Below are 20,644 nucleotides of genomic sequence, written 5' to 3' on the forward strand. Positions count from 1 at the left end.
ATTGCACCCAAAATCACGAATCTATTCTATAGGCCTACACCTGAGAGAACAAGACAACAACAACAAAAAAATACTTGTGGAGCTAACAAAAAAAAAAAAAAAGTTTTTGCAAACAAGATGTATAATCTATTCTCTTCATCAATAATGCAGTTGTACGTATCTGGCAACCTAATTTGCCAAAAAAAAAAAAAAAAGGGATTTCCAATGATATATATGGTGTATTACGGTAAACGTAAGCCTGTGATGTCATAACGCAGAGGAAAAACACGGAAGTTTCACACTAGTGCGCCGCTGATTCTCATTACCGTAAGTTCTCATGTAAGCCCTCACTCTGAAAAATTTCAACACTGACAGCAAGCCAAGAACCCGTGCTTTCCAACAGTGTGCTATATGTTGCATATATTACAGTAAAGTGCGTTCGGTGACTTTTGAAACGAGGGAAAAGTATGAAAAAGAGCGCAAAAGTGACAGAAAAGTACATAGACAGACAGCAAACATAAATGTAGTATTTTTTGAGGAAAAGGCAGGGTATTAGTGTCATTTGTGAAGGTGTGTGCAGTTTATTTTAAGTGTGGCGCACAGCATTGTTCGCAACCTCTCCCCCCCGCCCTCCTTGTTTTTCTGCACCGGAGCAGTGTTGCCAGATATGAAATATGAAACTATCGTACCAAAACCTCAAAATTATCGTATTTTGGGAGACATTATCGTACACAAACAAAACGCATACAACGTAGCTATTTTAGCGTTTTTTTAATTTACAAAGAATTTTATGTCACATTTTTAAACAGTAATTATAGTAATGGGGAAACTATGGCACAAAAAGAACGCAAATGCACAAGCAAGACTGTGAAGTAACACAAACATGTGTTAATTACCAGACTAGAAAGAGTCGAATTCAACCTCGAGGTCGCTGTCGTCATCCGATGCCATGGCCACTTGTGCAGATTTTGTTGAACACAGAAAAAATGTTGACACCTCCATAAGGAACTTGAACTTTTTTTTTTATTTTTCTTGTATATCTCTTTGCTCTTGTGTTTTGTTTGTTTGTTATTGCATTTGTTGAAATACAGTTTCGAAAAAAAAAAAGATGTTGGTTGGGGAATCTTCCTGTCCTGTCCTGCAGAGATTGGATGGGAACTCATTACTTTGTATGGAGAGGGGGCGGGCTTTCAAATGACTGTCCCGGCAGCCCAAAGCCAGCAGCAGCCCTGTGTGTGGTGTGTCTTTGATGCCGCCTGAGTGCAACGCCTGCAAAATGATTCTTGGGTGTCAGAGAGAGATGCGTGTTTGGGCAACCAACTGAAATTATCGTACATATTGGGTTTTTTTCCCATTATAGATCGTACATCGTACAGATGGCAAAACTATCGTACAAATACGATAATTATCGTACATCTGGCAACACTGCACCGGAGCCACCCATCCTCTGCGCTCCGGGACCTCCCACTTTACAAATGAAGCACTGCCTGCCACGAGATGCGCTTTGTTTACGTCCATGTGAGAAGAACGTGAGCCAATGAAATTGCAACATGGGTAACCCTGTCATTCTGGCACGTCGAAAACACAAAACGTGACGACTAAAATTATAGTATCGAGTTTGCAAAAAAATAGTGAATGATTTTGTTATATAAACAAAAATGCTAAATATTGGTAGGGACTATTTTGCCATCCCAAAATATTGGTTGTGACTTGTCCCTATGGTCCATATGCAAACCTACGCCCCTGGGTTGGTGTGACAGAGGAACTTACAGATGACAGGGTGAGATGGAAATGATTAATCTGCTGTGGCGACCCCTAACGGAAACAGCTGAAAGGAAAAGGATTGCCAAATACAACCCCTGGCAAAAATTATGGAATCACCGGCCTCAGAGGATGTTCATTCAGTTGTTTAATTTTGTAGAAAAAAAGCAGATCACAGACATGACACAAAACTAAAGTCATTTCAAATGGCAACTTTCTGGCTTTAAGAAACACTATAAGAAATCAAGAAAAAAAGATTGTGGCAGTCAGTAACGGTTACTTTTTTAGACCAAACAGAGGAAAAAAATATGGAATCACTCAATTCTGAGGAAAAAATTATGGAATCACCCTGTAAATTTTCATCCCCCAAATTAACACCTGCATCAAATCAGATCTGCTCATTGACATTGACCCTATGCCATGACATTGACCCTATGTGTCTTTTTGCAAGGAATGTTTTTCCACTTTTTGCTCTATTGCAAGATGCATTATCATCTTGAAAAATGATTTCATCATCCCCAAACATCCTTTCAATTGTCCAAAATATCAACATAAACTTGTGCATTTATTGATGATGTAATGACAGCCATCTCCCCAGTGCCTTTACCTGACATGCAGCCCCATATCATCAATGACTGTGGAAATTTACATGTTCTCTTCAGGCAGTCATCTTTATAAATCTCATTGGAACGGCACCAAACAAAAGTTCCAGCATCATCACCTTGCCCAATGCAGATTCGAGATTCATCACTGAATATGACTTTCATCCAGTCATCCACAGTCCATGATTGCTTTTCCTTAGCCCATTGTAACCTTGTTTTTTTCTGTTTAGGTGTTAATGATGGCTTTCGTTTAGTTTTTCTGTATGTAAATCCCATTTCCTTTAGGCAGTTTCTTACAGTTCAGTCACAGACGTTGACTCCAGTTTCCTCCCATTCATTCCTCATTTGTTTTGTTGCACATTTTCGATTTTTGAGACATATTGCTTTAAGTTTTCTGTCTTGACGCTTTGATGTCTTCCTTGGTCTACCAGTATGTTTGCCTTTAACAACCTTCCCATGTTGTTTGTATTTGGTCCAGAGTTTAGACACAGCTGACTGTGAACAACCAACATCTTTTGCAACATTGTGTGATGATTTACTCTCTTTTAAGAGTTTGATAATCCTCTCCTTTGTTTCAATTGACATCTCTCGTGTTGGAGCCATGATTCATGTCAGTCCACTTGGTGCAACAGCTCTCCAAGGTGTGATCACTCCTTTTTAGATGCAGACTAACGAGCAGATCTGATATGATGCAGGTGTTAGTTTTGGGGATGAAAATTTACAGGGTGATTCCATAATTTTTTCCTCAGAATTGAGTGATTCCATATTTTTTCCTCTGCTTGGTCTAAAAAAGTAACCATTACTGACTGCCACAATCTTTTTTTTCTTGATTTCTTATAGTGTTTCGTAAAGCCAGAAAGTTGCCATTTGAAATTACTTTAGTTTTGTGTCATGTCTGTGATCTGCTTTTTTTCTACAAAATTAAACAACTGAATGAACATCCTCCGAGGCCGGTGATTCCATAATTTTTGCCAGGGGTTGTATATAGGATCTATCTTCCAGTACAGAATGTTTTGATGACTTTCTCTCAATGAGTCAAACTAATTTCCAACATGAGCTTGATTAAAGCATGAAAGTTACACGAACAACTATTCACAAATATAACAAAGTATGGATCAGGACGTTTGTGTAGATTTGGGGGAGTAGTGGCACTTGATGCACTCTAGTGAGTTCTGTTGTGGTTGTATTTACCTGAGAAGAAGGTGAGCACCATAGACACCCAGCCAATGATGTAGGACCAGGAGAACCTCCAGTTTCCATAGCGTTTCCCGTAGTAATGAATCGTTACACCCGTGTAAACCGCCATTGCTAGAAACACTAAAAAGCCTGAACAGAAATAAAATAAATATGTCTAAACCAGAGATGTAAAGTGGGTATACAGTGTACTTTCTTCATCTCTTAAAATGTTGCTGTAGGCAATATATTAGTTTCTTGTATTTTGCAAGTCCTCTAAATGGAATTTTAGAAATTAATAAAGCAGCCAACCGACAATAGTGCATGTGAGTCTGTGAAAGTGTTTCACCTGCTTATCGCAGTACAAATTACTCATAGCATAGCTGTTACATTTATTCACCAGCAAAATTCCAGAAATTCCTACAAAAACATGTTCAGGGGCTAAAAATACCTCTGACCTAGAATGTGGTCAGCATAGAATCAACATCATCTCTTGGCACCATGTTGTAAGTTTCCTATGAATTCACAAATGCATAATGCAATTTCAATTTCAGTTTATTTGTGCAGTGCAAATACACAACACAAGTTGCCCCAAAGTGCTTCACAAGAGTAAGATCTAACATCACTCACCCCCTGAGCAAGCACATTGGCAGCAGTAGTAACTCCACATCTAAATCAGCACTCTGAGCACCAACTGTAGTGCTCTTTTTTGGCAATCGGCATGAGACTATATTGTTGCTCTTTACCTGTATTCTAAGCCCAGGTTCTAGTACTCTTTCCCATAAATTCATGCTGTGGCTGATCAACTTTATGCCTCTGTAGTTATTGTAACTCCGAATGTCACCCTTGTTCTTGAAAACATTGACCACTTCTTTTCCACTCCTCAGGCATCCTCTCACTTTTTAAGATTTTATTAAACAATCTGGTTAAAAAGTCCATGGCCATCGCTCCTAAATTTTTCATACACCCACCGGTATGCCATTTGGACCAGCTGCCTCTTTCCAATTGTCCTCACTTTATCCTTACAAATCTGGTTCATTTCCTGATTTACTCTGTCCACATCATCCAGCCTTCTTTCTCTCATTTTCTTAATTCGAGAGCTCCTCAAAATACTCCCTCCACTTTCTCGACATAGTCTCCTCATTTGTCAGCACATTACTGTCTGGATCCACTGTCACCCTAACCTGCTGCACATACTTTCCAGCTCGTTACAAGTCCTTTTCTCCTTCCTTATATTTACAATTTTTTAAAAACATATTTAGTATTTATAAAGTATAAAATTTGCTAGTTTTGTTGGAGTTATTAACAAGCCATTATTTTATATGAATGGAGTAAGGATAAAAAAAACTGATTTTAGCCTTTTCATTATTATCACCTGCCTTCAAATCAAATACAGGTTTATTGCTCAAAACAATAACAAAAAAGTCCAACTTACATGAGATGAAAAACAAAATGCCTGCAGGGAAGGTTTTGTCAAATCTGTCAAAGGAGGAGTAGTGGATGAAGGCCATAATGCCAATAGTGATACCAATGAAGCAGGCCAATAGTGACAGGATCATGAGGACACGGGTGGCTTCTAAGTGGGCTGTGGACAAGGTCAAAGGGCAATAAACATCACCAGCAAGGTCAATGTAAGTAAACAGTGGTGTAATGATTAGACTGGTGATCCTGTTAACAGTATGACAAAGAACAGCAAACAGAAAAAACAGGTCAAATAAGCACTTCTCAGGTGAACATATTCAGTGTATCAAACATCATACCAGTAAACGAAGATACTAATTAATTTATAAAAAAAAAACAGGGTTCTGGCAAACGAGTCATATTATGCAAAATCATTTATAATCTACATTTACAATTAAATAAGTTTGACCTTTTATGTTTAACATTTTAAGATTTACAGAATTATGCATCTGTAAACAGAAACTCAGCTGCACATCAAAAACATTATTATACAAAGGGACGCATTGGTATCCTGTTTGTAAAGACCCATCTCTTAAGTGGTGCTGTCCTTATTAAAAACTCAGGAAATACAGAGAAACAAAATTTACTGAAATTTCATGTGAAGTCAGACAGATCTGGGTTCTTAATGAACATAGCTCATGCAGGAACTCATTCAGATGGAACCCCAAACAATGGTACAATGATGTTTTACAGTGGGAGTCTTCTCCCTCTTACAGTAGGTGGACCTGTTCTCACAACCAGTTCCTATTGGCATAATGTAGATAAGATGAGTGGTTGAGACCTCAGGTGAGAATTTATCGATGCTATGGGTCACTTTAGACTGTTTTTTATTTTTGTTTGTTTGTTGTTGTTTTTGCTGTCTGCATCTTTGTTTGCTTTGCACTGCATGTTAACTACTGCAACAACCAAAAAAAAAAAAAAAAAAAAAATCTAAATTCTCATCCAGTCCTGAGTTGTCTCCAGTTATCGTCACAACTGGGTCAGATCAGGAATTCTTTGCAGTAATTCAGCTCATCTCTGGCTCGCAGGGTGTTATCTGTAACACGAAAAATGGATATGATCGAGTGCGGTAGGGTCCTCCTCGCCTGGAAATTTTTGAAAAAAAGAAAAGAGGATGCTATTTTACTATCTGTCATTTTTTTCCCCTTAAAAAAGAAGTGACCAAATTCTTACCTTTGACTATAAATTAATCTGGATGGAGGCCACAGGACAAAAATACTTATCTTGAATGACTTACATGCAGTTTCAATTAAATGCATCATATTTCTGCAATAGAGCAGCATGGTGGCTTAGTGGTTACCACTGTTGCCTCACAGCGAGAAGGTCATGGGTTCAATTCCTGTGGCCTTTCTGTGTGGAGTTTGCATGTTCTCCCCGTGTTTGCGTGGGTTTCCTCCGGGTGCTCCGGTTTCCTCCCATATCCAGATGGATTGAAATCTTTAAATTGTCTGTAGGTGTCTGTGGGTGTGTCTGTGTTTGTTTGTCTGTTTGTGGCCCTGCGACAGACTGGCATCCTGTCCTGGCTGTACCCTGCCTCACGCCGTATGACTGCTGGGATAGGCTCCAGCTCCCCGCAACCCTTAACTGGACTAAGCAGTTGCAGAAGATGAGATGTTTCTGCAACAGACTGGCATCCTGTCCAGGCTGTACACTGCCTCATGCCCAGTTACCGCTGGGATAGACTCCAGCCCCGTAATTGGACCCTTAATTGGAATAAGTGGGTATAGAAAATTAATGAATAGATGAATGAATGCATTATATTATATAGAAAATTAACATTTTACATCTATTGTGAAGTTTCAGGATAATAAAAGTACTTCTCTTTTATTTGCTTAACAGGACTTTAATTCTAGAGAACTTCTCAACTGCCAAAGTGGACCAAAACAAAGGAATGTGGGACCCCACACTGGGCAGACCCGCAATCACTGAAAGACAAAAAAATAATCTTTTGCTGCCACATGTCCGTAATTACTTGTTTTTAGCACTGTGAAACAATCACAAAAGAATGTTTTGTTTGACTTATTGACAGTTTTGTTGAAGTTGATGAAAGTCACACTTTTCTGTGAGGTTTCACCGCTGCAGCCTCTCTTTTTTGCTCACTTTGTAATATGTATACTCTCCACGTGCTGTTCTTGCAGCTCACACGTTGTATTTTACATGCTGTGATGGCGGTTCCATCAAATCTTCGGTATACTCTTGCAAGCAACAGCACTCCAAAAATGCATACTCAGCAGCAACATGTGTTCTGGTTGGCTACCACGATTGTCTTGCAGAAAATGACTCAGACGTAGAGTCTCTAGATGATACTATTGTGGCCCATATTTCAGTTGATTGATAGCAAAAACCGGGTGACACCGGCATGTCCTGAGGACACACAGTTTGTGTCCAGCTTGTGTCAGGAATACAACAGTTCGGAGGCAGATCTGGCCCAAAATCCGCATTCTGGATCATAGTTGCTCAGCTGTGTTGACACTTACCGATACTGTCATTGTGAGGGAAACATTTCCCCTGCGTGCAGTAGCGCCACAGACCCTGGTGCATGTAGTTGCTGGTCTGTCGATACTGCATCCAGTAGTCAGTTGCTGTGGAAACGATCAGGTGGATGTTCCCCACGCTGGCACAGAACAGCCCTCCGCCCATAAAGCTGTACATCCTGCACCTGCACATGCACACAGGAACATAAGGTCACTTATGTTCCTGGGGAACATAAGTGACCATAACATAACATAAGAACATAAGAACATATGAACATAAGGCACCCCCCCCCCCCCCCCCCCCCCCCCCCACGCCCCACGCCAGCTCCCCTTTGCCCCGCACACTTCAGGGAGAGAGGGTCTAAGTGTCAGTAATTGCGTTGTAATGAACACATTATTTCCACAGGATTGAGCTGTGGGGTTGGCTGTGCGTGTACTGCCCACTTTGTTCTTAGTCCTTGAAGATGGGCTTTACATGTGCGCACCAACCAAAACACACACACACACACACACACACACACACACACACACACACACACACACACACACACACACACACACACACACACACACACACACACACACACACACACACACACACACACACACACACACACCTGATGATGCTTTGATATTTGATACATCTATTGTTCATTTTTCCACCTGGATGCAATATGCTGCAGCCACCCCTCCTCGTGAAGAGCTGTCATATATATTTTGGGGGGAGGGGGTGATAGATAATAGATGGATCTATTTTGTTATTTCTCAGCGGGAACAGGAAGCTTGTTGAAGAGCTCTGCGGATTCATTGGAGAGTGTTTTTGCTGGATCATATTTTGACATGAGCATCCTCTGTGGCTCCAGCAGCTGTCTCAACATAAATCAAAACACTTTCACATCCATCTAAACCTTTGACGCAAAGCAAATGGAAATGCAGTATTCACTCTAAATGTGAGTTTGTGTCTAATATGCAGAAACCATTAATACCGTCACACAGTCTCACACTTTTTTTTGTGATTCCGTGACGAAATGTGTCACATTTTCATGAAGCGGTCAAGTTTAGTTCACTATTTTTAACCCCAACCCATTTTTAGAACACTAACCATAAGCATAAATCTCACCATAACCCCAACATCCTCCTCCTTCGCTACCTCACCCCAAATTTTGTGAAACTGTCACAAAATGGTTTCATGATATCTTCACAAAAACATAACACATTTCGTGATGGTATCACAAACTAATAGATTAAATCAGTGTTCGTAATGCCATCACAAACTGGCATTTTTTAAATTATCTATTTATTTATCCGGCACACAGCTGAGCAACAACAAAGGCAATAACAAAACATAAAAGAAACAATGTACGAAAAACCTGTGTGGCCGAAAGGGTGAAGGCAGAAGCAAAGCTTATAAGCACCCTCCCCTTATACCATTAAAAATAAAGAATGTATATATACATATACACATACATACATATACATACACACCTACACATATATATATACACACATACATATATATATATATATAAAATTGCAAAAGACATGCTTGTCACCAGATTTGAACAATGGGATCACTTTAGCTATTTTCATTTTGAAAGGAAATTTCCCAGTCATTAACGACAAATTACAGATATATGTTAAAGGCTTAACAATACAATCAATAATATTTTTAACCAAAAACATATCAAAACAGTCACAATCAGTTGATTTTTTCCCTTTAAGTTTGTGAACTATATCAATAATTTCTTTTTCATCCGTTCCTCTAATAAACATTGAATCACGAACTGTTTCTATTGTTTTGCTGTGATTCAAGGAGCATGTTTTGGAAGGAACAATTGAATTTGCTAAGTTTTTACCCACATTAACAAAATAACCATTAAAATGATCTGCAATAGCTTTGTTTTCTTTAACAATTGTGTCAGTATTTGTATAAAAATAGGAAGGATATTCTTTGACATCTTTTTTCTTATTTATGATTTCATTTAAGAACCTCCAAGTACCCTTTATATTCGTTTTATTTTTTCCAATAAATCACTATAATACTGTCTTTTACACGATCGCATAATGTATGTTTGTTTTTATATGACTTATATCTTATCTCAGCTTCAATTGTTCTAGATTTTAAAAACTGCTTATACAAAAAAGTTTTCTTTTTGCATGCATTCTGAAGTCCCTTAGTGATCCAAGGTTTATCTTTGGTTAGCTTTTTTCCATTTTTTAACACACAAGGGCAATGTCTATCATATAAATTGGAAATAATAGAAATGAATAATTTGTAAGATTGATCAACATCCTCAAAGTAAATATCACTCCAATTTTGCTGTCTTAAATCCGTCCTAAGCTTTTCCATAGTTTCCTTTGTTATTTTCCTAGTGAAGTTTGTAATATTAATATGGTCAATTTTATCAACTAATGAATTGAAAACAACAAAAACAGGCAGATGGTCACTGATATCACTAATGAGAAGTCCTCCCATTATGTTTCTCATAGTAATGTTTGTCAATATATTGAAAATAAGTGTTGATGAATTCCTAGTTATCCTAGTTGAATGAGTAATTACTGGATACAATCCCATACTAAATACGGAATTAATAAATTCATCTATGTGTGATTGACAATGAGGATTGAGGAAATCCATATTGAAGTCTCCACAGATAAACAAAAGCTTATTATTTTTATAGGTGTTATACATATCTGTCAATTCCACAAAAATATTTGTGTTTGATCCAGGAGCTCTGTAAATACAACTTATGATTATGTTTTTTGATTTTTCACATTTAATTTCCACCGAGACACATTCCATAACATTATCAAAAGAAAAAACATATTATTGACAATTTCACACTGATAACTAGAACTGACATAAAGTGCCACGCCACCGCCCCTTTTATTCATCCTATTTATAAAAAAAGATTATAACCATCGAGCCGGACTGTGTCCATGTGCTCATCCCTCAACCATGTCTCTGTAACCGCAATGACAGAAAAGGGATTATTGACACTTTTTAAACAATCCTGAATTTTGGGCAAATTCATAGGAAGACTTCTACTATTAAAATGTATAATAGAGAAAGAACCGTTTATCATGGAACAGTCCTTAAGTTGTTCCTCTGTAAAGTAATTGCAGTGGTGAGTAGTATTTTTAAGAAAAAAAAAACAATCAGGATCTATATTGTAATCAATGCTATGAGATTTATGTTCAGAATAACCAAACACTTTTAGATCAAGCTCCTGTGCAGAAGCAAGTTGAAAAGAATCAATTGACATCATAAAAGGGTTGTAATCGACCACCCAAAAATGTGGCTAAATATGATATAACTATTTCATGTAAACCAGTATGTGATATGGATTTAGTCAAGAATTGTCTCATAACAAAAGAGGAAAACGAAACAAAAACATACCAAAATCCCTTCAAATAAACAATATCGAAACAATAAGGAACATGTTCATCCAAAAGGAGCAATCATTTAAATTTATCCAAATCCACAAGCTCTCTTATCATTATGACCTTCGCTTCCTCCGGAGTTCCATTTAGTTTGATCCACACTTTAAAGTTCCTGGTCCATGTCGCTTGAATTTTTTTCTGCTTGCGAAGGACTCTGGCTTGTCTTGCAATCTCCGCAGTTTTCTTTGTCAAGTGCTCGTTCACATGCACCTCGGTTCCTTTCAACTTTTTTGTTTGCCTTAACAATTCATTCTTAAACTTTCTGTTTACAAACCGGATGATGATCACCGGTTTCGCCTTTTTGTCTCTTTGGAAGAAAAAACGGAACAACCTGTTGCTCCAGGGAGTGAGTTTCTTCTCGCGTGTCATCTGCATCATCAGCACCGCTGACCACAGCAGTGGCCTGAGTGTATGTCCGATGCTTAATATTCAGTCCTGAAACAATTACTTCCTTCATACTCATTTGTTGCTCAAGGTCATCGACACAATTTTCCAATGATCTAATTTTATTGTCTTTCTCTTGCAAGATTTTTTTGAGATCACGAACCTCCTTCAATAACCAAGCAGTCCAGTTTGCTTTTTAACCACTCCACTGAGTTCATCTGACATGAAATTCAGGGAGCGTTTGATCTCATCCAGATCTTCACTACTTAAGGCTTTTTTTGAGCATTTTGTACAGTTAGGAAAAAAAAAAAAAGTTGTACCTTATGGACAGTAACTACACCGACTGACCGCGGGGGGCTCAGTCCGCCTCCGAGGCCCGTCCGGAAAACCGGCCGTAAGCACTCGTCAGCCCGCCTTCGAGGCCTGTCCACTCCGTGGCTGCTGCTGCTAGAAAACTCTCCACATGAGATCGGGTTGCATTGTACCTCTGATACTTGATACATATCACAATATCCTACATTTATGTGCTTTTTAATGCTTATTTAAGTTATCTTTAAATACATGCGTAAATTGTAGTGTTTGGTAATGGTGTGTAACCCAGCGATTTAGTTCTTCGGTTATACTGCTTAATGTGCCTTCTATTAGCATTTTCTTTTGTACATTTTCAATTTTTCTTTGACCTTTACTCTATTCCAAATTATTTTCACAACATGCAATACATCCTGACGCCATCATCTATGTAGGCTACATCTCCCCATACTTGACACTGATTGGCTTTCATATGTGCATGTGTCTGACATTGGCTTGTTGTTATTTTTGAACAGAGAAAATTTAATGAAATGATTCTGTACATCATTTGGATATATGATCACTATTTGTGTTTTCCTACTATGAGCCTTCATATACCTTTTACTCTCAAGACCTGGGTCTGCAGGATCATGAAGTTCTCATTAAATTCACACATTCAGATTAAAACCTGCACTGGTTGCATAGTATTTTTAACAACATGTGACGTAAAAAGGGAAGGGGAGGGTTGGTGTGCGGTGACCGGACCTGTGGTGGTGGAGGTTACGGGTGAAAATTGTTTTTTGCAATTAACAGTGGCCATACTAAGCCACGATAGTTAACATGGCACCACCCAAGAAAACGGAGAAACTTGAGGAAAATATAGAGGAGATAAAGACCTCAATAAACCAGATATTAAAAGACATGTCTAATTTAGACAAGCTGACGGTGGAGATTAAAGAACTCCAAAAACTGGTTAAAGAGAAGGACAAGATCATCAAGAAACTTGAACAACGTGTAGATGAACTTGAACAATTCACTAGAAAAGATGATGCTATAATATCTGGACTAGAAACAAGGCATCGGACATATGCAAGGGTGGTGGATTCTGGTGGAACCAGTGGGGAGAATGCACCACCTGAAGAACAACAATCATTGGAACAGCAAGTTACAAACTTTTTATATCAAAATGGTGTTGACATCCATCAAGACACAATATCAGACTGCTATACTGTTCCAACTAAAGATAGAAAAAATAAACTGTCTAACATTGTTATACGATTTACAAGCAGAAAATATAAAAATGAAGTATTAAGACAGGCAAAGAATTTGAAAGGAACAAGTGTCTATATAAATGAGCATCTAACAAAAAAAAAATGCAGATATTGCTAGGGAAGCAAGACTATTAAAAAAACAGAAGCACATTGTTGCTACATGGGTCTGGAAATGTAGAGTGTGGATTAGAGTAAAAGAAGGAACAAACGGTATACAAATCAAAAACATGGAGGACCTTACAAAATACAGACCTGAATAGACAATCAAATATGACGTCTGTTGGTAATTGGACCAACAAAAAAAAAAATCTGATCAAACATGGAAATAGATGATAAAATATATGATATAGACACTAATATTGATGAAAGTATATTTGACTTAAAAACGATTGGTTGTGAGTATTATACGGTAGAACAGCTGAAGAGTGAAAAAATTGCAGAAGATACCCTGTCACTCTTACATATAAACAGTCGACGCTTGTATTGTAAAATGTCGCAAATAAAAGATTATTTAAATCAGTTTAAAAATAGATTTAGTATTGTTGCAATCACTGAATCTTGGCTTAATGATGATCTCATGGCTGATGTTCAAATAGAGGGATATGAGCTGTATTTTGTGAACAGAAGAGATAAAAGGGGCGGTGGTGTTGCTCTGTACATAAAGGCAGATCTGATATGTACAATTGTAGAAGAAATGACAACTGTGGATGACATCATAGAAATTGTAACAGTGGAACTTGTACATGAAACATCTAAAAATATTTTAATCAGTTGTGTATACAGAGCACCAGACACTTGTGTTGTGAAATTTACAGATAGAATAATAGCGTTATTCCATCAAATTAAAAACAAAACGCTTTTTATATGTGGAGACTTTAACATTAACATAGAGAGCTCCAGTTGCCAAAGAATAAGTGATTTTGTGAATTCAATGTATAGTTTGGGGTTATTCCACTTGATAACAAAACCAACCAGAATCACATCGCAAAGTGCAACGGTAATCGACAATATATTTACAAATAGAACAGATGAAATTATCAGGAATGGGATCTTGATGACAGATGTTAGTGATCATTTACCAGTCTTTTCAATATTTAAATATAAAAATAGGTACAAGAAAAAAAACTGTTATAAACTTTAAAAGAGACAAGTCAGTAAAAGCCTTAGAGGCATTAAAATATGATCTTAAAAATCAAAATTGGGAAGAAGTTTATGTCAGTGATGTTAATGTAGCATATAACTCATTTATGAAAATATTGATGAAATCATATAATAAAAACTGTAAATTAATAGAAATTAGTAAGAAAAGAGTAAATAAACCATGGCTGACAAAGGGAATAAAAAATGCTTGTGCAAAGAAAAACTATTTATACAGGTGCTTTTTAAAAATGCAAACAAAGGAAACAGAACACAGATACAAAAAATATAAAAATAAACAATTGACAATAATTAGGAAACAAAAAAAGATTATTATAGTGAACAATTAAATAAGAGTAAAGATAATATGAGGGCAACATGGGGAATTATAAAAAGTGTGATTGAAAGTGATGGAGCGAAAGCAACTTTTCCAAATTACTTTGTCAAAGAAAATAAAGAGATATATGACATAAAAGAAGTGGCAAATGGGTTTAATGATTATTTTTCAAATGTAGGATCAAGTCTGGTGGGAAATAAACCAATAGTAGAAGATACATTACATACACTTGTAAATACGGTCAATAGTATTTTCCTGGACAATGTGGAAAAAGATGAAATAAGAAATATTGTAAAAAACTGTGTAAGCAAAAGATCAACTGACCATGAAGATTTAGACATGATGACTGTAAAAAGTATAATAGAAACTGTTATTGAACCATTTACTTATATTTGCAATCTGTCTCTGTCAACAGGGATTTTTCCAGATGAAATGAAAATTGCCAAGGTAGTCCCATTATATAAAAATGGAGACAAACATAACTTCTCTAATTACAGGCCAGTATCATTGCTTCCACAGTTTTCTAAAATTATGGAAAAAGTTTTTGTGACAAGGTTGGATAAATTCACTGAGAAACATCATATTTTAAATAATGCTCAGTATGGATTCAGAACAAAACATTCGACAGCTATGGCAATTATGGAATTAATAGAGAAATATCAACAACAATAGAAAATAAGGATTATTTTGTAAGTATTTTTATTGACTTGAAAAAAGCTTTTGATGTTATTGACCACTCAAGATTGCTTCACAAGTTACAACAATATGGAATAAGAGGTACTGCACATCAGTGGGTAAAAAGCTACTTAGAAAACAGAAAACAGTTTGTTCAGATAAATAATATCAAATCAGAATTGTGTAATATTGCTTATGGAGTACCACAAGGATCAGTACTTGGACCCAAACTGTTTATTTTGTATATCAATGATTTTGTGAATGTATCTAATGTGCTTGGTAGCATTTTATTTGCTGATGATACAACGCTGTTTTACTCTGGATCAGATATACAGGAAGTAGCACAAGTGATAAAAACAGAATTGGAAAAGGTTAAGCATTGGTTTGATATAAACAGACTGTCACTAAATATTAATAAGACAAATTTCATATTGTTTAATGACAGAGCAAAAAAAAAAAAATAACGTGTCATTACAAATAGATGGAATGGATATACAAAGGGTAAAAGAAATGAAATTTTTAGGAGTCATAATTGATGAAGATCTTACATGGAAGTCACACATAAATTACATAAAAGGAAAAATAGCGAAAGCCATTGCTGTTTTGCATAAAGTAAAATATTCATTAAATAGTTATGGTTTATTAACACTGTAGAATTCATTGATTTTCCTATATTTAACTTATTGTGTAGAAATCTGGGGATCAACATACACAACTTATATACAACCTTTGTTTATTCTGCAGAAAAGGGCTTTAAGGGTGATTAGCAACAGTGGTTTTAGAGATCCATCTAATCCATTGTTCATTAAGTACAGGGTACTTACATTTCGTGATTTGGTCGATTTGAAAATATTACAAACAATGTACCAAGCTAATAAAAATGCTTTACCAACAAACATTCAAAATATGTTTGAGAAAAGAGTAAGTAGTTATAAACTGAAAGGAATAGAAGTCTTTAGAAAACCAAGATACAGAACCAAAGTAAAAGAATGGAGTATTGCAGTAAATGGTGTAAAATTATGGAACAATCTCAACAAAGAAATTAAAGAATTAAGGTCACTTAAATTATTTAAAAAACGTATTAAACTAGATGTATTAAGTAAGTATGAAACTATAAAATAAGTTAGTGGGCTAAAGTAAAGGAAGTAAAAAAAAAAAATGTAATTTGTTAATAATGTATAAAATGTTTTAAGTTTAAAAATGTAACCTGTCAGAGATGTAATCTATTTAATAATGGTCATAATTATGAAATAAGTCAGTGGTATGTGACAAGTTAAAGAAATACAATCTGTTAAATAATGTTGAAAAATGACGCTGGATATTGAAAGATTGTATTGTAAAAAGGGGCAGAAAATATAAGACTTGTTCTTCTCTCTGCTCCTTTTCATTCTGGTAATGGAGATGCTTTATTTCTGCTTTCCTGTTTTTTTCTTTTAAATGAAATAAATAAATGAAATGAAATGAAAAGGCAAATATTTTCAACTTTTACTATTTGCTGCAGGGACTTTAAAAAAACAGAGAACGCAATGCTAAAGTACCCTGGTCCATATGAGCATGTAATCAGTGAAAGAGTGTGTAGAAAAAATGTGACCTTATGACCACTTAAAATAGGTCAAGGTTACTCATCTTTGAACTTGTCCAAGGTCTGTGTTTGAAGAATGCTTCCTGTAGTTTTGACGTAATCCATCAAAGGCTATATAAAGTGAAAATTTGATCGGGGATTCGGATCGGGATCTGAATTCTGGATCAATTCTGGATCACCTCTAAAATTCAGTGAAGTCTTCCATGCCCTAATATCTATCTGTGGGGTGCAAATTTGGCGAGAATCCGTGAAGTAGTTTTGACGTAATCCTGAAGCCTATATAAAGTGTAATCTTGATCCAGAATCTGGATCTGGATAACCTTCAAAGTTTAATGGAGTCGTCCATGGCCTATTATCTATCTGTGGTGTAAATTTCTTCAAAGTCAAGACTGTTTTGCTGCAAACCTGCTAAAAGACAGACAAATAAGTAAATTAAACACCGATGATTTTATTACGTCCTTGGCAGAAGTAATAAGAATACTGACTATGCCTTTTGATTTGGATATACAGTGGGGAAAATAAGTATTTGACCCCCTGTCAGTTTTGCAGGTTTTCCCACCTACAAAGAATGGAGAGGTCTGTAATTTTTATCGTAGGTACACTTCAACTGTGAGAGACAGAATCTAAAAAAAAAAAAAAAACAAAAAAAAAAAAACAAAAATCCAGAAAATCACATTGTATGATTTTTAAATAATTAATTTGCATTTTATTGCATAAAATAAGTATTTGACCCCCTACCAACCAGCAAGAATTCTGGATCTCACAGACCTGTTAATTTTTCTTTAAGAAGCCCTCTTTACCTGTATTAATTGCACCTGTTTGAACTTGTTACCTGTATAAAAGACACCTGTTCACACACTCAATCAATCACACTCCAACCTGTCCACCATAGCCAAGACCAAAGAGCTGTCTAAGGACACCAGGGACAAAACTGTAGACCTGCACAAGGCTGGGATGGACTACAGGACACAGGCAAGCAGCTTGGTAGAAGACAACAACTGTTATGATTATTTATTAGAAAGTGGAAGAAATACAAGATGACTGTCAATCTCCCTCGGTCTGGGATTCCATGCAAGATCTCACTTTGTGGGGTAAGGATGATTCTGAGAAAGCTCAGAACTACACAGGAGGACCTGGTCAATGACCTGAAGAGAGCTGGGACCACAGTCACAAAGATTATATTAGTAACACATGATGATGTCATGGTTTAAAATCCTGCAGGGCAGCAAGGTCCCCCTGCTCAAGCCAGCACATGTCCAGACCCATTTGAAGTTCACCAGTGACCATCTGGATGATCCAGAGGAGGCATGGGAGAAGGTCATGTGGTCAGATGAGACCAAAATAGAGCTTTTTGGAATCAACTCCACTTACCATGTTTAGAGGATGAGAACAGCCCCAAGAAAACCATCCCAACTGTGAAGCATGGGGGTGGAAACATCATACTCTGGGGGTGCTCTTCTGCAAAGGGGACAGGACGACTGCACCGTATTGAAGGGAGGATGGATGGGGTCATGTATTGCAAGATTTTGGCAAACAGCCTCCTTCCATTACGTTTGTGTTTGTATCTTGCTTCTGATGTTGTAATCAGTTGTTTTGTTTCTTTGAATATTTCTTGCTTATTTATTTATTTATTTTTAACTATGTACAGCACTTTGGTCAGTGTAAACTGTGTTTAAATGTGCTTTAGAAATAAATTTTACTTACTTACTTACTTACTTCCCTCAGTAAGAGCATTAAAGATGGGTCATGGCTGGGTCTTCCAGCATGACAATGACCCCAAACACACAGCCGGGGAAACTAAGGAGGGGCTCCATAAGAAGCATTTCAAGGTCCTGGAGTGGCCTGGCCAGTCTCCAGACCTGAACTCAATAGAAAATCTTTGGAGGGAGCTGAAACTCCAAACCTGAAAGATTTGGAGAAGATCTGTATGGAGGAGTGGACCAAAATTCCTGTTGCAGTGTGTGAAAACTTGGTCAAGAACTACAGGAAACGTCTGACCTCTGTAATGGCAGACAAATGTTTGTGTACCAGTTGTTAAACTCTGTTTTTCTAGGGGGTCAAATACTTATTTTATGCAATAAAATGCAAATTAATTATTTAAAAATCATACAATGTGATTTACTGGATTTTTTTTTTTAGATTCTGTCTCTCAAAGTTGAAGTGTACCTACGATAAAAATTACAAACCTCTCCATTCTTTGTAAGTGGGAAAAGCTGCAAAACTGACAGGGGGTCAAATACTTATTTTCCCCACTGTATACACTCACTCATCTTCAACCACTTACTCCAATTAAGGGTCACGGGGGGCTGGAGCCTATCCCAGCAGTCATTAGGGCATGAGGCGGGGTACTTCCTGGATAGGACGCCAGTCTGTTACAGGGCCACATATAGACAAACAAACACATTCACACCCCCACAAACACCTACGGACAATTTAAAGTTTCCAACCTGTGTGTCTTTGGATGTGGGAGGAAGCCACAGCATTCAGAGGGAACCCAGGCAAACACGGGGAGAACATGCAAACTCCACACAGAAAGGCCACAAGTGGGAATCGATCCATAATCTTCTTGCTGTGAGGCAACAGTGCCAACCACTAATCCACTGTGCTGCCCATGTGGATATACTTCAAATGTAATGTTCCAAAATGTTTCTGTTCTTGAGAAAACTCTACAACTCTTTTAAAAAATGTATTTTACTTATTTATTTTTAATTTTGCTCAGTTTGCTAGAACAAAAAGAAAAAAATAACAGTCAAATCAGATTTGTTGTACATGTAGTTGGACACGGTCTGTAGTTTGGTTTGTGGTAGTTACTCTCCTTGTTACTGTTATTTTCCTCTTGAATATAAAATTGAATCCTTCAACATTTTCCAAAAAATTCATTCTCAACTCTCAAACATTAGATTCCCGATATTGCTATAAAATGTCCGAGTCAAACTGAAAATGACCAATATGTATATTCAGTGTTATCATTTAATAATTGGTTTTGATGCTTTTTCTCATGTATCAGCTTAAATCTGGCCTATATTTCATCTGCTGTTTTTCAGTTACATTTTGTACAATGCAGAAATTTTGACATCAGCCTCTAGAATTAAAATTTTGAATTCATTCCATTTATTACAATAAGTCTGTATCTGTTTGGCTACAGAAGGAAAATTTGTGTTCTGCAGAGCCTATAGTTTGAATTATGTCATTATCTTTAGAAGCATTGTTTGCCCATAAAATGTAATTTGGCTTTACATGGCATTCCTGAAAGTCGCATTGTAAAAAGATATAAAGTAACAAAAAATGTGCGGTTTACCAATAAATAGAACAATAAAACTGTGGCCCATATGTTGCATTTTGGAGCTGGAGTCAGAATTGTGGGGAAAAAAATTAAGAATATTTATTAAAAAAATAAATAAAAACAACATAACTAATGCAAGCACAACCCCCACTGTCATAAAAAACAATGAGAAAAAAAAAAGAAAAGAAGAACGACCTTACCTCAGTGAACACCTTTTATGAAGATGTTTATGAAGACAGGCTTGCCTGCCAAAATCTGATAATGCCCACACAGGCAGATTTCCAGCAGGCTAATAGCACTAGCGTTTGCCACGGTAAATAGGGAGAAACTGGGTCTAAAACAAACACAGCACTGGGACAAAAGGACGGATCAGCACTGGTCAATCAGTGCCCACCACTTTTGTCATTTGGGAATCTGCTGAAAAAACAGAAAGGACCAAAGTGACAGTGATGACTGCATGGTTTTGATTCAAAGTAGACGGTTGAACTAGCGTTACTGGAGGGCAAACTAGGAACGGAACTGTTAGCACCACAGCTTCAGATTTTTGTTGTCACTAAAAAAACAAACAAAAACACTACAAGAGTGAAAGGTTTGGGATTAAATGTCACTATTGTTCAAATTATAATTATGAGTGATTCTTAGACTACGGTCACTGTTATGTCCCTTGATCATATTTTATGAAAAAAAAAGAAAAAAGTGGAAATTTCACACTTTTATAGTTATCTTTACAATGAAAGTGTTTTAAGAAATTTGTCCTAGTAGTCTATGATGACTTTTTCACCTTTTTTCAGCA

At 36.8% G+C, this 20,644-nt stretch overlaps 1 protein-coding gene across 1 annotated transcript in view; it reads right to left on the reverse strand.

Moving 5' to 3' along the window:
• lim2.1 (lens intrinsic membrane protein 2.1) overlaps positions 1-20,124 on the reverse strand; it is a 47,765-nt gene extending 27,641 nt beyond the window's left edge. Inside the window, exons 1-4 of the mRNA XM_034177468.1 lie at positions 20,052-20,124; positions 7,454-7,635; positions 4,951-5,100; positions 3,534-3,668 (exon numbers count right to left, since the gene is read on the reverse strand). Of these exons, the coding sequence (XP_034033359.1) occupies positions 3,534-3,668; positions 4,951-5,100; positions 7,454-7,628 (460 nt within the window). The 5' untranslated portion in view covers positions 7,629-7,635; positions 20,052-20,124. The remainder of the gene's footprint in view (positions 1-3,533; positions 3,669-4,950; positions 5,101-7,453; positions 7,636-20,051) is intronic.
• Positions 20,125-20,644: the final 520 nt, after the last annotated feature.

The sequence above is a fragment of the Thalassophryne amazonica genome, chromosome 9 (genome assembly GCF_902500255.1).
Source record: "Thalassophryne amazonica chromosome 9, fThaAma1.1, whole genome shotgun sequence".
Classification (NCBI taxonomy): Eukaryota; Metazoa; Chordata; class Actinopteri; order Batrachoidiformes; family Batrachoididae; genus Thalassophryne; species Thalassophryne amazonica.